At 58.6% G+C, this 17,133-nt stretch overlaps 1 protein-coding gene across 1 annotated transcript; it reads left to right on the top strand.

The window, feature by feature from the left end:
* The first annotated feature begins 32 nt into the window (after positions 1–32).
* Positions 33–15,514, top strand: HR (HR lysine demethylase and nuclear receptor corepressor). The gene is made up of 19 exons (XM_031040609.2): positions 33–150; positions 1,431–2,081; positions 2,825–3,605; positions 5,033–5,183; positions 5,263–5,450; positions 6,886–7,050; positions 7,815–7,904; positions 8,064–8,179; positions 8,979–9,060; positions 9,456–9,619; positions 9,738–9,974; positions 10,191–10,356; positions 10,550–10,619; positions 10,779–10,909; positions 11,033–11,152; positions 11,256–11,371; positions 13,332–13,496; positions 13,921–14,049; positions 14,204–15,514. The coding sequence occupies exons 2-19, from the start codon at positions 1,470–1,472 to the stop codon at positions 14,264–14,266; spliced, it is 3,546 nt and encodes a 1,181-aa protein (XP_030896469.1). The 5' UTR covers positions 33–150; positions 1,431–1,469; the 3' UTR covers positions 14,267–15,514.
* Positions 15,515–17,133: the final 1,619 nt, after the last annotated feature.

The following is a 17,133-nucleotide window of genomic DNA, read 5'->3' as shown; positions in this document are numbered from 1 at the left end:
AGAGAACGCGAGCGCGCTGAGCAGAGAGCGGGAGAACGCGTACTCGCTCGCCGGCCGGGAGGCCCCGGAGCCGGCCCATGGGGAGCGGGCGCCCGGCGCCGGCCAAGACGACCGCCGCCGCCCGCGCAGCGCCCGGCCCGCGAAGCCCAGGTAAGCGCCGAGAGGGGGCGCCAGGGGAGGGCCTTCTGGGGACACTTGTAGCGGGGCATTTCTGAGCCGAGCCCGGGCCGCCCGCAGCGAGTGAGTTCCCTGTGCTTCTCCGGGCGGCGCCACAGGTCTGCAAGTTAGGATGCCCGACGGGGCTGGGCCACTACGGAGCCGTGGCCCCAGAAAACCCGAGCGACCTCTGTCACGGCTCCCTGGGCTACCTCCCTTCTCTTCTGGGGCTTCATCCAGCCCGCCGAGGGGGCCGCGCTGGGGGAGCGCTGCGGCTCCGGTGCCACCTGTCACCCTGGTCCTTTGCACGCACGTTCAATTTTCCCTCCTTTGCCTCTCTCTGGGGCCCAGCCCGCTTTCCCCGCCTCCTTCCCTCCCCCTGCCAGGCTGCAGTTACCAGCGGCCGCTGGCGGCCCTGGCACTGCCTGCTGGACTCGAGCAGCTTGACCCGTCCCAGCTGAGGCCTCTTAATCCCCCTCTCCTGTGCTGGCTCACTCCTTCCCTTGGGGGCTGCGGTGGAGATCTCAGCCCCCAGCAGTTGTCCTGGGACTCTGCTTCGGAAGCCAAGAAACCACAGAGAGCTGGGAAGAGACACACCAGGGACTGCCCAAGTGTAGGGAGAGATGCCAGCCAGCAGCCCTGCCTGGCGGCTCTCCCCAGTGACTCCAGCCCACCCTGCCTGCACCCCTACAAGCTTGAGTGGGGCTGAGGGATGGGGGTAGGCAAGCAGCACCCCCGGTCCCACAGACTGCAATGTGGAAAGAGGCCTCTGAGACTGCTAGTTTCCAAACCCGATTTTACACAAGGGCACACTGAGGCCCAGAGGAGTGATATGACTTGCCCAAGGTCACATAGCAGGTGCTGAGTCAAAGCCAGGACCCTGGCTTCTTGTCCTCTAGTGCAGTACCTTCCACCGACCTCATCTTTTGGGTTCTCGCCCCTTGCCCTGCCCTGTGGCTCGTGCCCAGGATCCAGGCTCAGCAAATGCAAGGACATATCATTCTAGAAATGGCGGTCTCTGCTGAGGGGCTCTGGCCCAGGTGGGCTTGGGCATTTGGGGCAAGGGCTGACCTCCCCACACGTGAGTATCCCACCCAGGCAGGTCCTTCGAGTTGCATGTGGGCAGGCAGCGTGGAGCCTAGCTGTAGGCTGGCACTTGCCTTACTGGTTTGAGCCGCCTTGGTGTTGCCAGGGCGGTGCCCAGCTCTGCCCCAGGCGGTACGGTGCTTGGGGCATGTGCCTAAGAAGCTCATGCTTTGTTGGTTATGCTCCAGGGACCCCCTCTGGGAGAGCCCCATGAGGGCAGGAGAGTGATGGAGAGTACGCCCAGCTTCCTGAAGGACACCGCAGCCTGGGAGAAGACAGCCCCTGAGAAGGGCATCCTGGGACAGGAGCCGGATACCCTGCCTCGAGATGGTCTGCGCCGGGGTGCACTGTGCCTGGGAGAGCCTGCTCCCTTCTGGAGTGGTGTCCTAAGCACCCCAGACTCCTGGTATCCCCCTGGCATTCCCCAGAGCCCCAAGGACACGCTCCCACTGGTGGAGGGAGAAGGCCCCCGCAATGGGGAGAGGAAGGCCAACTGGCTGGGTAGCAAGGAGGGGCTGCGCTGGAAGGAGGCAATGCTTACCCACCCACTGGCACTTTGTGGCTCAGCGTACCCGCCTCGCTATGGCCCCCTGATTCCTGAGCATAATGGTGGCCATCCCAAGAGTGACCCTGTGGCCTTCCGGCCCTTGCACTGCCCCTTCCTTCTGGAGACCAAGATCCTCGAGCAAGCTCCCTTCTGGGTGCCCACCTGCTTGCCACCCTACCTAGTGTCCAGCCTGCCCCCAGAGCGTCCATGTGACTGGCCCCTGGCCCCACACCCCTGGGTGTACTCAGGGGGGCAGCCCAAAGAGCCCTCTGCCTTCGGCTTAGGCAGCAAGGTGAGTGTTGGAGCAGAGAGGGTACCTGGGGCTTAGGCTGCGCAAGGTAGCTCAGTGTTCCCAAGCAGCCCTGCCTGGCCACAGCACTCCGCTCTTCCGTTCTGACAAAAACATAAGACAGCACCCTAGTAGAGGAGCCTGTCAGCTCAGACAGAGTCAGCCCCAAGCAATTCCTCCTCTGAGCGGCTCCATCTCACTGAGCCTTCCCTGCCTTTGGGCCATTTCAGGGACTGGCTCACTCATTGTCCACCCAGAACAAGGCCCTGGGAACTGTGGCCTCTGAACACTGGTCTCGTCCTGGGGTCGGGGCTCAGGGGGCAGATAAGGCCCTCTATCTGGGAGTGGGATGTGCAGGTGTCCCCATGGCCTGTGTCTATGGCACCTGTCCCCACCCCCACGCCCAGGAATAAGATTTAAACTATTTTAAGACCAGTATGATACTCCTCATCAAACAATCTAAATGGATCCTCAGAGGCCCTTTGGTGGTGACAAGCACTAACCCTTTAGTTGCTGGATTTGTGCGGAGGTCTGAGAAATCCCAGGGAGGGACGGGGGAGGGGGGTAAGCAGGGCAGTGGGGAGGCACTTAGGGAGCAGGGTCTGCAAACCAGGATTGAGTTCTTCAGTGTTTTCCTGACCCTTAAGGCCACGCAGGTGCACACCTGCTGGTCGGCAGTTCTGCTCGTCCTTTGAAGCACTGGGGATCAAAGTCAGCACGAGCTCTACCCCTTCTCCTCTCTTTAGGGCTTTTACCACAAGGATCCAAGCATCCTCAGGCTGGCAAAGGAACCACTGGCAACCGCAGAACCTGGGTTGTTAGGCTTAGCCTCTGGTGGGCATCTCCAGAGAACTGGGGAAGTGGAGCGACCTTCATTCCACCAGAGAGATGGAGAGGCAGGAGTCGGCAGGCATCAGAACCTTTGCCCATTCCTCCTGGGGCATCCGGACTCTGCTCCCCGGACCCCCTGGTCCCCGTGCCCCCCGGGCCTGGTTCATACTCTTGGCAACGTCTGGGCTGTACCGGGGGGTGGGAGCCTTGGGTACCATCTGGGGCCATCAGCCACATCAAGGTGCCCCTCTCCTGGGCCTCCTACCACCCAGGGAGGCTGTTGCTCATCTCACCCACCTGCTAGAGATGGAGGTCTTGGCCCCTGTGGGAAGTGCCAGGAGGGGGGCACCATCGGGCCCAGTGAATCCAACGAGGAAGTGAACAAGGCCTCTGGTCCCAGGGCCTGCCCACCCAGCCATCACACCAAGCTAAAGAAGACATGGCTCACACGACACTCTGAGCAGTTTGGGTGTCCCGGTGGCTGCCCTGGGGACGAGGAGAGCCCTTCTGCCCAGCTGCAGGCCCTCAAGAGGGCAAGCAGCCCTGAGGTCCAGGGAGCGGGTGGAAGCCCAGCTGCCAAGCGCCCGCCCGACCCTTTCCCAGGCAGTGCGGGACAGCGGGCCAGAGGCCGGCAGGAGATGCTGGACTCATCATTTGGGAACAAGGCGGAGGCCGTGCAGCATGATGACCACAGAGGTAAGGGTGCAGGGGGCCCTACCTGGGAGGGGGCAGCCAGGACTGGGGCTCTGTGGGGAGGTGGGGTCGTTAGGCCCTTTAGGAGGGGATCACACAAGTGGTCTGGTTTCCCACCGGGTGTGATGGTTCTCTGGGAGTTCCTTAGCATCTACAGGCCAGAGCCTGCCAGCAAGCGGCTTCTTACTTCCATCTGCCTCCCCTGACAAGGTCAGCCCTTGTCCCAAGCCATGATGTGTCGGCGGCAATGTCACAACACGGTTCAGAGCATGGGCTCTGGAGTCGGAGTGCCTGGGTCCGGACATTGCTGCCTGGGGCTTTGTGACCTTGGGCTAGTTACTTCACCTCTCTGGGCCTCAGTTTCTTCATCTATAAAATGGGGATAAAGATGGCATCCACCTCGTAAAGACTGCCGCAAGATGAAATGGCATAATTCACAGAAAGGGCTTTGAAGAATACGTGGCACTGTATTGAGTAAACACTCAGTAAACATTCATCTTTGTGATCGTGCCACATAGCCCCGTCTGGGGGACCGCCGCTCCTGAAGGACCCCTTGTCCTGCCCCAGGAACGAACAACTCCTCCCTCAGCCAGCCGGGTCACGGAAACTCAGTTTGGACTTGGCCAGTAGTAGGACTTTGGGTGCATCCTGGACCCTCTGTCACGCTGTGATTCCAGCACTGCCGGCCCCAGTCTCAGCTCTTCAGTGTCACTTCAGTTTCTTAGCCTCCTGGACCACTGGGCCTGGATCGAAGCTCTCAGTGGCCTCACCCAGGCACCCCCGCACGTGGCGTCAGTCTGTCTGTGCTCTCGCAGGCCTCTGCCGGGGCTGGGAAGCTGTTGGCCCCTCTCCCTTCTTGGGTTACTGCACCTGTGGCCTGTGTTGAAACTCTCCGGCCTTCTCACCTTCCGGCACCCTCCATCCCATGCCAGATTGTGTCCTCACGCAGACAGGAGGCCAACGGGATCACCAAGCCCACTGTGGAACTATCCAAAGTCTGCACTGACTGAGGGGCGCCTGGCTGCCTCAGTCAGTGGAGCATGCAACTCTTGGTCTCAGGGTTGTGAGTTCAAGCCCCATGTTGGGGCATAGAGCTTACTTAAAAAAAAAAAAGATAAAATGACGTCTACACTGACTGGATCTTGCACGTGGGGCAGGATGATCGTCCCAGCTGCTCCAGCCATGCACAGCAGACCTCTCCTCTCGGCCATCAGGCCTTGTCAGGGCACTCTCCGGCTCTCCGCCCAGCCCATTTTGTGAAGTCTCTGGCTGTCTGGGTCACTTTCACTAGCTCCAAATCAGGCTTCGTAGACCGGGGCCTAGGGACTAGCAGGCTCTGCATGTGCGTGGGCTGGGAGCTAAAGGTAGGGCCTGGGGTTCACGTAAGCGCAGGAAGCCCGGACTCCTGACCAGCTTCATTGTCTCCTCAGGACCCCAAGATGGCAGGGCCAGCCTCCAGGACCCAGGGCTTCAGGGTACATCTTGTTCGGCTCCCCTGGCAGGCATGGCTCCATGCCAAAGCTGTACCCATGCAGCTGGAGAGGCGGGAGGGCTGGCCCGCCACTCCCAGCAAGTGCCGAGGTGAGCCCGTTGCCCCTGGGTGCCCCCGGCGCCCTCCCAGTCGGGGCTCCCTCCTTACCTTCCTGTGCCCTGTCTCCAGATTGCCTCCGGGAGGGGAGCAGCCACAGGAGGAAGACTCAGCAGCCAGCTTGGAGGAGGGAGGAGGGTCTGGCCCCGAGGCCCGGCTCAGCAAGGGCCTTGCCAAGCATCTGCTAAGTGGTTTGGGGGACCGACTGTGCCGCCTGCTGCGGAGGGAGCGCGAAGCCCTGGCCTGGGCGCAGCGGGAAGGTGAGCAGGACCCACGGCGCTGGCAGGAGCCGGGGAAGGCTGGATCCTGTGGTCACTGTGTTTTGACACGGAGCATGGGGTCTGCAGGGTGTGGGCCCCTCCCTCCCGGGGCCGTCCCTCCCATTAGCACTGTCCATCCTGATACTAACTCAGGAGAGCTCCTGCCTGCTTTGCCCTTGTTCCTAGCTTAGGCTCCTAGTCGACACGAGTTCTGAAGTCTTGCCGGGGTGAGGGATGTTGGGAGGGTGTGAAACCTGGTCCAGTCCAGCTGCCTAAGAGTTTCTGGGTTTGCTGGGGAAACAAGACAAGGTGCCAAGTGTCTTTAAGGGCATTGGAAGGTGGGGGCCCTCCCTGCGGTTCAAGGCTCATGGCCCTAGGAGGCTAGTAGGGTCTGGGCCGATGCAAAAAGATTGGTGGGGTGCCAGGCATTCAGCGGGTCCCTCTGGCTTCAGGCTCTCCCTCCTATGCCCTCCCACAACCCCAAGTGTGCATTTGAAAATGTGTGCACACCCCTGCAGTAGGGTTACAACCTGGGTAGGGGCCCATTGGTGGCTCCCTCTTGTCCCAGAGAGTCCAGCCCCCTCCCCCTCTCCTCAGCCGGTCTAGCCTGCCACTCCCTCAGCCTGGATTCCCAGCACTCCACATCACCCGGTGGCCCGTCCTCCCCAGCTCACCCCAGCTTGTCCATCCCCTTGGGCCTTGGCACTCTCTGTTCCTTCTGTCTGGAATGCCCTTCTCCTCCCTTTCTCCCCGATGAATGAACACTTACTCATCACTTGGGGCCCATTTGTATTGCTGCCCCCACTATCCCCACCCTTGTCCTTCTATCCCATTCTCCTACTCCAGCACCCACCCTGTGGTGTCATGATCACTGCCGTGTTTATGGGCCCATCTCCCCTCTTGGAATGTGAGCACTGGGAGGGCAGCTCTGAGCCCTGACCAGCTCTGCGTCCCCAGCACTCAGCCCCACACGGGGCAAGGTGTTTGTAGCATGAGTAAATGAACGCATGCTCCCTGGCGTCCTCCCACTGACCGAGGAGGGCTTGGTCAGAAACTGTGGGTGAGGGAAGGAGTGGCCTCCTAAGGTTCCCTCTTCTGGTATACAGAGTCCCCTGAAGGGACAGCACCTCGGGATGGAGGGAGGTGGGTGGAGGACTGTGTTGGAAATGGTGTGGATTGGTAATTCAGGGCCGATGCGGAAATCCCTGGGGCAGGAACTGGGGAGGTGAGGCCGGCACTGTCCCAGGGAGGGTGTTCTGAAGACAGTGCTATGGGGAGGTTCTTTACAGAGCCTGTTTGTCAGGGGCCTGGCTCCCTTCCAGGGTGGCCCCACAGCAGAAACCGCTCCTGCTCTGCTCCATCCCTGCCTGGAGGTCCTCAGAAGGGACCTGTGGCTTGAGCCTCCTCTGACCCTGTTCTCTCCCGTGGTCAACAGGCCAGGGACCCGCCAGGACAGAGGACAACCAAGGCGTTCCACGCTGCTGCAGCCGCTGCCACCGTGGACTCTTCAACACCCACTGGAAATGCCCCCACTGTAGCCACCGGCTGTGTGTGGCCTGTGGTCGCATGGCGGGTGCTAGGAGGGCCAGGGACAAAGCAGGTAGGAAAGGAGCTGGGGGCTGAGGGCGGGAGGGTAGGGACGGGGGCCTCGAAAGGGCGGCTCTAAGGTTTGTGGCCATTTCTGGGCTGCCTTTCCCCCAGAAACCCTCCGCCCCCAGCTCCAGCCTCAGCCACCACGGCTCAATGCCCCTTAGAGCAGACTTTTCCCTCTCCCCAGATCAGAGGGCCACGCCTGTGTCCTTGCCCACCCTTAAAAGAAGTCGAGTGCCTACTCTATGCCTCCCACTTTGTCAGCTTGCACCTTTTAAAACCTTACAACACTGTGAGGTGGGTATATTGCCTCCATTTTCCAGTTAAGAAAAACTCAGAGAGGTTAAGTGATTTGTTCAAGGTCACACAGCTAGTAAGTGTTGGGGCCAGGATTTAGACTCAGACCTTGTGATCCCAAGGCTTACTCTTTTCATGGTTCTCAGCTTCTCCCTTCTCAGTTACCTGAGGGCTTAAAATTTCCCAGGGTTCCAGTAGAGGTAGCCAAAAAGAGTTCCAGGGTCAGAAATGTTTGAGAACACTGTATTCTACAAGATCATCTTGGAGTCTGGCAATGTATGTCAGCATTTTAAAGGCTCTGCGTTCTGCAAGCAAAGGATCCTGTGTTATTCTTAAACCCAAGCGTCCCAGAAGCCCATGTTTTATGGATTGTCGAGTCCCTTGATTTAGATATCATGCCCTTGTCCTTCTTCTCTGACCTTAAGCTGTGGTTACCTTGGTTTCCTGACCTGCAGCTTCTTTCTTCCCACCCCACAGGCCCTCGGGAGGAGTCCACGGAGGAGTGTCCCCAAGAGGCCGGGCATACTGCCAGTTCCCTGATGCTCACCCAATTCGTTTCTAGCCAGGGTGAGCCATCTTGGAGGGGTGCGGTGTGCAGAGGGCGGGTCCTATATGGATGTGGCTCAGCCCAATCCCATGCCCTCCTGCTTGGTGAGGCCAAGCAGCACAGGGATGGCCTTCTGTCCACGCTCACTACCAAACTCCATCTTCCCTCCCCACTCACAGCCTTGGCAGAATTGAGCACCGCCATGCACGAGGTTTGGGTCAAGTTTGACATCCGGGGGCACTGCCCCTGCCAAGCTGATGCCCGAGTGTGGGCCTCTGGGGATGGGGGCCAGCAGGTAAGAAGCTGGGCAGCACTAGCCGGTGAGGGCCCCAAGATTGGGCAGTGTGTCTGGAAATTACTGGGTGGGTTTGGCCCTTGTCTTTTGTTGGGGATGAAGGACATGGACGCTGGCTAAAATCAAGCTATTTCTCACACTCCTCTGGGGATCAGGATCCATGGATCGAGCTCTAGCATCGGCCCCACCTCCCTTTCTGTTTGCTCAGAGCTCCTGCCACTCCGTGTGTGTTGCAGCTTAGCACTTGCCCCATCATGCCGGAGCTGCTCGCTGGCAGGCCCTGTCTCTCCACTCCCCAGGCACGGGCTCCTGCGGGCGGAGTATGGGCCCACCTTCTCCCTATGTCCTGCTCTTAACATATGGCAGGCACTCAGTATGCATTTTACAAAGTTTTTATAAAGTTCATGCTTTTATTATAAAAATGATTCATTCAAGAAATAGTTTATTGAATGCATTTTGTGTGCCAGACACTGGTACATACCCATTATGAAAAATACAAACAAGTATAAGGAAGAATACAACAATAGGCTATCATGCCACTGTTATCATTTTGACATATGTCTTTCCAGTCACTTGTCTATATATTTGTTCAGCCTATTTTTGTCATTTTAGATCAATACTGTGTATGGAATTCCATGAGCAACTTTTTCCAACCTAATGTTATATCACATAACATTCTGCTCCCTCTAAACACAATTTTCTAGTCTGTTGTTAATACTTGTGGGTTGAATTGGATTGAGCTATGTTTGCCGCTTTTAAATCTCTGGTTGGGTTGGGGGGTGGTGGGTGGGTTTAACAGAAGGAGTCGACAGAGAAAACTCCCCCAGTTCCACAGTCTTCTTGCAATGGGGACACCAACAGGACCAAGCACATCAAAGAGGGTGAGTAGCTCCCCTGGCCCTTGCTCAGACTGTGCAGGGAGGTTGGGCCGCGGGGTTGGCGTCCCCAGGACAGACTGGAATGGCTTTAGCCATCCTGTGCCCCCATAGTCTCCATCACTCTTCTCAAGTCATTCCCGAGGAAATAAATCTAAATAAAATCTAGGACAAGTCCCCTCACCCCTCTCCAGTCAGACCCCCATCGTGAGCCCCTCCTCCTCCTCCAGAGAGGTCTGGGAAGCTGCCGGCAGGCAGCGGGAGGTGAGCGCCTCCAGAGCAGAGCTGAGCCGGGCAGGGCCAGTGAGGAGAGAGACTTGGCCAGGACACGAGGGCAGAGCCTGTGGGCAGTGGAGCCTCGAGAGAAAGGGGAAGCCCCTCACCATTTTCCTCCCTGCCAGAGACCCCGGACTCCACTGAGACCCCGGCAGAGGACCGTGCCGGCCGAAGGCCCCTACCTTGTCCCTCTCTCTGTGAACTGCTGGCCTCCACTGCTGTCAAACTCTGCTTGGGGCACGAGCGGATACACATGGCCTTTGCCCCGGTCACTCCTGCCCTGCCCAGCGTGAGCAAGGGCACAGAGGGAGGCCTGGGGGCCCTGGGGACACAGGCTGGGCTGGCCCTCCCTGTGGGGTAAGGCAGGTCCTGAGTCCTCCTGCCCCTCCGGCCTTCCGCCCACACAGGACGACCGCATCACCAACATCCTGGACAGCATCATCGCGCAGGTGGTGGAAAGGAAGATCCAGGAGAAAGCCCTGGGGCCGGGGCTGCGGGCCGGGCCAGGACTGCGCAAAGGCCTGGGCCTGCCCCTCTCGCCAGTGCGGCCCCGGCTGCCTCCTCCCGGAGCTCTGCTGTGGCTGCAGGAGCCCAGGCCTCAGAGAGGCTTCCATGTCTTCCAGGAGCACTGGAGGCAGGGCCAGGTGAGGCTCCTTGCCTCTTGACTCCCAGTTCTCCCGGCCTCGCTTACCCTCAGAGCCTTCATCCGAGGCCTAGGCAGACCTGGCCCGTCACCTGGAGTGGGCAGCAGGGTTGGTCCCCACGTGGGTCTCGTGTCGCCTACAACATGCCCCGGCCTGGCCAAGGGGGCTGCCCATCCAGTCGTTCTCCCTGCATCCCTCTGCCTTTCCTCACTACAGCCCGTGTTGGTGTCAGGGATTCAGAGGACATTGCGAGGCAACCTGTGGGGGACCGAAGCTCTTGGGGCACTTGGAGGCCAGGTGCAGGCACTGGCCCCCCTTGGGCCTCCCCAGCCCACAAGCCTCCACAGTGCAACGTTCTGGGAGGGATTCTCCCAGCCTGAAAGTAAGTGTCCCTGATGTGGGGCAGGGGGAGCTGGGAGGCTGAGCCGAGTGGCAGCAAAGTCCCATGGTGACCCTAGGCGGGGAGCTGGAAGCAGAGCCCAGGGCAGAAGCTAGACCCTCTTGCTGCCACAGGGCCCGGGTCCTCTGGGCAAGGAGGTTCTTCCCCCGGGCCAATGGCATGTCTCCTCCCCTAGTTCGCCCAAAGTCAGACGAGGGCTCCGTCCTCCTGCTGCACAGAGCTCTGGGGGACGAGGACACCAGCAGGTGTGTATAGTAGCATAGTACCTGCCTAGACTCTGACCAGCCCCTGGCCCCCCACCCCGTGACCCTCTTGCCTCTGGGAGTGACCCCAGTAGTGGTGGGCTTTGAGGGGATCTCGGGTGCCTGGGTTGAGTCTGCTGGGCATGACCCCGCCCCCTCCAGGATGGAGAACCTGGCTGCCAGCCTGCCCCTCCCTGAGTACTGTGCCCACCATGGGAAACTCAACTTGGCTTCCTACCTCCCACCTGGCCCCGCCCTGCGTCCACTGGAGCCCCAGCTGTGGGCCGCCTATGGTGAGTGCCCACTCCACTCCTGCCCAGCCCCTGATCCCATGCCTATTACCTCTGGGCACAGGCGTGTCTGTGCCGAAATCCTGGGGCCCGTGACCTGCTGGTCTCTTCTCTGCTTCCGTGCAGGTGTGAGCCCACACCGTGGGCACCTGGGGACCAAGAACCTCTGTGTGGAGGTGACCGACCTGGTCAGCGTCCTGGTACGCGCTGAGACCCCACCGCCTACCTGGCACCGGGCACAGAAAGGTGGGTCCTGGGCCAGAGGCAGGGGTTGGACAGTCCGTAGATTTTGACATGCTGTTTCTCCCCCCAACCCCCGGGCCCCCCCTGAGCTGTTTTTCTTCCACAGACTTCCTCTCAGGCCTGGACGGGGAGGGGCTCTGGTCTCCAGGCAGCCAGGTCAGCACTGTCTGGCACGTGTTCCGGGCACAGGACGCTCAGCGCATCCGCCGCTTTCTCCAGATGGTGAGGAAGGAGCTGGGAGCCCTCCCCTTCCCCTGCGCTGCCCTCGTGCTCCCTAGAAGTAGGGGCTCCCAGCCCCCCGAAGCTCTCCCCATTGTGTGTGCCCCATGTGCTCACTCTCCCCACGCCCCAGGTGAGCTGGACGACCTTGACTCACTCAGAGAAGGCAGATTGGGACCTTATGAGTTGCGTGGTGGGGAACACAGAAAGAGCAGGGAGTGAGCAGGGACTGAGAGATGAAATGAGAGCAGGACCTTTTGCAGGCTAGGCATTGTGTAAGGGCTTTGGGTACATGATCTCGGTTAATTGTCACAACCACCTGTGTGGCAGGCACTGCTGCTTTCCCATTTTGCAGATGAGTAAACTGAGGCTGAGTGGTAGAGCTGAAACCTGAGACCAGGTCATAGCCCTCTTTCTCCTGGGGGCAGACAGACTCCCCTGCAAGGGCTCCAGGTGGCAGAGGGCAAAGGGAAGCCCATCTGAGATGCCCTCCTGCAGCTACCCCTCCCCGTGATCTACATCTAATGAGGAGGTGCTCTTTGGGGTGCTAGCAAGTGAGGGCTGAGGGAGGCAGCATGGTAGGTGGGAAAGAATGGACCAAGACAAGGGGCAGGGAAGGAGAAGATGAGGGGATAAGTAGGAGGCAGGAAGCTCCAGGGGGCCGGGGAGGTGGAAGGCCAGTGTTAAGGTTAGGGCAGGCCCAGGGGTTCTAAAGTCCAGCTGAAACCTGATTGTCCTGGGAAAAAGCCATCCTCCAAGTGTCACCCCTGCTAAAGACACACACCAACACACACACAGACAGACATGTAGGTATTGGGTGTCCACCACCACCATCCTGCCCACAGGCATGCATATCTACAGACACATTGACAAACACACAGAGATCTGTAAATGTACACACAGATGCTGGAACACGCCGAAGGAAGCAGACAGAAGCATACCTTCATACACAGATGGCCTCATCTAGTCTGGGTGTGGTGGCTCTAGGCAGTCTCATATGGCCAAACCTGATGATTCACGGAGAAGGTTGGAGGGGCATATTCTCACTGGGTGGCCTGGGAAACACTGATCTAGCTCCAGGATGGATTCTGAGGGCAAAAGAGCCTTGGCACCTGCCTGGGGCCACCCTAGGGTCCAGGCTGGCTCACCAGCCTCCCCTTTCCCCATGGCCCGGTCTTGGAACCCTGAGTCCTAAGCCCAGGGACAATTGCTGAGGTCCTACTGAAGGGGTGGATTTGGCTGGCGGCCAGGTGGAGCATGACGCTAGCATTCACCTCTGCAGGTACTCCCTGGGCATCTCCTTCTCTGGCTCCCATGAATCCCTGTCTGCCCAAGGAGCTCCCCACTCTGGTTGGGCTGATGAAGGTCCCCCCTCCCCCATAGCCACGCTTGCTTTGGAGACCTCAGCCTGGCAGGCAAGCGTGTACATCCACGGTGCATCAGAGCTTCTGTGTGGCTTTTGCTGGATCTGGGTTCTTAGATTAATCTGACTGATGCTTTAGATGGTCTCCCCAGGGACATAGAGCTATCTAGTGGCCTACAATTTAGCACACAATGCAGGACATTCACAGGACTCCAGGTTAAGAGCTCCTGGTATAGACAGTTTATGAGTTGGGATCATGCAGGATATCTTTCTGGGTTTTTGGAGAAAGGGGTCCACGGCCAGGGACACAGAGGCTATTTAAGGCATCTAGCCCCAAGAAAAGTGGGGCTTTAGACCCCCAGCCTTGGAGCCCCTAATTCTGTCCTCTACATCTTTCCAGCCAAATCTCCGACCTGAGCAGCCCCAGCCCCTCACCACCTAGCCCTTTCTCCCGCCCCTATGACCGCCCCCACCTGCCCTCAAGATTTGACCACTTCAGCTCTTGGCCTTTGCGCCTCTGGCCTTTGGGAAGTCTGTGCCCCATCCTGCAGCCCTTTCCTCGTTTCCCCCCCTTGCTCATTCCCCCTTCTCTTCCTTGAGGTGTGCCCGGCCGGAGCAGGCAACCTGGAGCCTGGCACCCCGGGCTACTGCTACCTGGATGCAGGGCTGCGGCGGCGCCTGCGGGAGGAGTGGGGCGTAAACTGCTGGACCCTGCTGCAGGCCCCTGGAGAGGCCGTGCTGGTGCCTGCCGGGGCTCCCCACCAGGTGCTTCCCCAGCAGGCCAAGGGCTCTGCAGAGCGCTCAGACCATGCGAAGCGGCCAGAGCAGACACCACAGTGCTCCGGCGGACCCCCCTGGCCTCGCCCCTCCCAGTGCCCTGAGCGCTGGGCAGGGCAGCAAGTCCCACCCCACTGTAAGGGGAGGAGAGGCTGAGTGGTCCGGAAGTCACCTAGCCCTGCTGGGCTCCGTGTCCTCGGATGCTCACCCTGCCTGTGCCCTCTCTGGCCTCCCGTGGGCCTAGTTTTGGCCACGCCCTTTGAGGTGCCTGGTGCTGGATCCAGGGCCTCGGCTCTCTGAGAGCTGGGTGGGGGTGGTTATGGGATGTAGACCTCGGGGACAAGAGGGGCAGGGGGAGGATGCGTGAGCCCGAGTCTCCACTGACCCTCTGTCCACCTCCCCTCTGGCACAGGTGCAGGGCCTGGTAAGCACTGTGAGTGTCACTCAGCACTTCCTGTCCCCGGAGACCTCTGCCCTCTCTGCTCAGCTCTGCCACCAGGGACCCAGCCTGTCCCCTGACCGCCGCCTGCTTTATGCCCAGGTGAGTGTGACGCTGGCCAGGAGGGTGGCTGGGATGGCACAGCAAATCCACTCTGTGCCGAGCAAGTGGCCAGCCTGGGCCCAGGAGGGGCATTCTGGGTGGGAAGAGCCCCAGAATGTGATTGTAAACACCTTGTGCTTTCTCTTTCTTCTAGATGGACTGGGCTGTGTTCCAAGCAGTGAAGGTGTCTGTGGGAACGTTACAGGAGGCTAAATAGGGGGATCCTGAGTGTCTGGGGTAGGTTGGGGGGCAGGTAGATCAGGTGCTCAGTCCCGGCACAGCTTCAGCAGAGAATGACGCTGGGGGACTTGGGAACTTTTGATCAATCCCTCAAGCTCCACTCTGGGCACAGGCAGGGCACCCTGTTCCCCACCCCAACCTGGGCCCTAAAGCCAACAACCACAGTGCCATCGAAGCTCACAACTGCCCTTCACAGGCTGGCACCTGCTCCGTCCCTGTATCCCTCTCCACGGTACCAGGCCCACAGTGGGGGTGAATGACTCCCTCCGACCCCTGCCCCCTGAACCCAAGAGACAAACAGCCCTTCCTTGGGGGACCTCGGGAATCGTTCTGGCTTAAGCAACACCTTCTTCTGCTGCCTCATCCCCTACTGTCCCACCTGTTGCCCGAGCTCTGCTTACGCCACCCACATCTTCACTGGGCTCCAGGGTGGCTCTTCGCGCTGCAGGCATGCTGGACAAGGGGCCGCCGAAATCCTGCCCTTTTGCCAGACAACAGTGAAGCGTGGGGGTGGGGGGGCGACATCAGGAGACTGCCCAGGCTTGGCTGGAGGGAATGATATGGGTGATGCCCTGTCCCTGCTCCCCCTTCTCACCTCCCTCCTTCATGGTTTCCATTAAAGGCTGTTGTTTTGTGAATGCTACTGGAGTGGCAGGGCCACAGGGACTGGGGAGGGAGGGGAGACAAGGAAGTGGAGTGGGGTTGGGGGGCGCCATGACAGGGACCTCAAACACCCGGGCCTGCTCCTCTTCCTGGGGCCTGGGTCCTTCCTTCCCACTGAGGAGCAGATGGAATCTTCCAGGGGCTGGGCCCTGAAGATGCTCCCAACAGCAGACAGCAGACAAGGCAGAGCCCCAGGGTTCAGCGGCACAGCAGCCTTCCTGTGCACACTGGGGCTACAGAGATCTGGGAGCCCCAGGCTGCCCGGAACTGCAGGCTACCCCAGCTCTCCTGTCTGACCCGACCTGGAGCTCTGGGAGTGCGGCCCAGAAGAGCTCTTGCCTAGCCATCTGCCCTCAGGGCCCGCGGCCGGCCCCAGGCCCACTGCCCCGGGACTGGCTCGCTGCTCCCCACCCCCAGGGCCCTCTGTGTGGCTCTGCCTGCCCGCCTGCCCTTGTACATCGTAGCGCCAGCATGCTCCGACTCTTGGGATACCTAACTGTTCCTGCAATGGTTTGGGGAGTATTTTTTTTATGAAATAAAAATTTTTTTATTATAAATCTAATATACTTTCAGAAAATAGGAAAAAGTCACCTGTAAGCTCACCTCCACTCACCCCCAACCCAACCACTATTAGCATTTTGGTGTATTTCCTCGTATTTTCTCCAAGGAGCTGTTTTATACATGACTGAGTTGGTGTGTTTTGTACTCGGTTTCCTCCTTTTAACACTGTATTGTGGTCATTTTCTGTGTTGCTACCTAACTTCCATTTTAAATGGCTGTTTGTGTTCCCTTCTGTGGCTTTGCTGTGATTCATATAACCATTCCTCATTTGAAAGAAAAAAAAATCCGGTTTCTTCATTGTTTGCAGAGCTAGGTTATTTTCATATTCTCATGGGATAGAGAAAAAAGAAAATCAAGGAGCTCCTACACTTTATTCTGCAACTGTTTTCATTTAACCCATCTTATTTAACCCCTTTTCATGATTTTGAGGTAGACATTTTTATATTTTTTTATATTTTACAGAAGAGGAGAGAGGCAGGCTGGGGTGAAGTGAGTCACCCAAGGTCACAGCAGGTTTAGAGGCAGAATTGGGGTTTGAACCAAGCTTCCTGACTGGAGCCTCCTTTACATTAGTCTCAGCCCTTAATGGACTTTGCAGATGGGCTTGCTGTCCTCTCTGTCCTCCTTCCAACGAGGACACTTTATAGCTGATCATGTTCCAAGTGGCACCGAGTGACTCTTCCCTACGTACATTTCCCCTTATATAGCTGTGTCCTAATGTCACCCTAGAACCCCAAACACAGGGTCCTTCCTGTGGAAAGACAGAGGTGGCCCAGTCACCGGGCCTCTCTCTTCTCCACAGGCCTCTCTGCCCTGCCTCCCATCTCATGACAGGCCACAGCACCCTCAAGAGCATATTGGGTCTGACTCTTGTAAACAGCAGGTGGACCAAATGTTCCCGGACTGGCCCTGGGCAGGAAGCCAGTCCAGGCGGGGACTGACCCTGAGACGCCTGGGGGCACCTGGTGGCCCTCTTCCTCTTGGAAGCTCAGCTGGCTCACCCCCAGTCTGGTGCGGCCCTTGGGGCCTCTGCTTCTCCCAGCATCCCCACTGTCCACTTTCTGTTCCCGCCCCTCTCACTGGCCCACATGTCACTAAAGTGCAACTCTCAGAGCTGGGAGTGACTCCAGCATGTGGACAACCAGTGCTAACTTTTTCTTTTTTCCTTTTTTTTTTTTTTTTGAAGATTTTATTTTTATTTGAGAGAGAGAGTGTGCGCGCGCACAGTCGTGGGGGAGGGGCAGTGGGAGAGGGAGAAGCAGACTCCCCACTGAGCAGGGAGCCTGACAAGGGGCTCCATCCCAGGACCCTGAGCCGAAGGCAGATGCTTAACCAACTGAGCCACCCAGGCGCCCCTCTCTTTTCTTATAAAGTACATTTTTAGACTTTTGATTTTGAAATGATTTTAGATTTACAGTCATGTCACAAATATAGTAAAGTTCCTGATTACCCTTCCTCCCACTTCCTCTCATGTTAACATCTTACACAAAGATGACACAGTAATCAAAACAAGAAATCATTATCCATACACTATTAACCAAACAACAGAGTTTACTGGGATTTCACCAGTTTCCCACTCATGTCCCTTTTCTGTCTCAGGATCCACCTTATGTCTGCACC

Source organism: Leptonychotes weddellii, chromosome 2 (assembly GCF_054177405.1).
Source record: "Leptonychotes weddellii isolate Sample4059 chromosome 2, ASM5417740v2, whole genome shotgun sequence".
Lineage (NCBI taxonomy): Eukaryota > Metazoa > Chordata > Mammalia > Carnivora > Phocidae > Leptonychotes > Leptonychotes weddellii.
The sequence above is the reverse complement of the archived record's forward strand: the minus strand, read 5'-3'. Positions and strand labels throughout refer to the sequence as shown.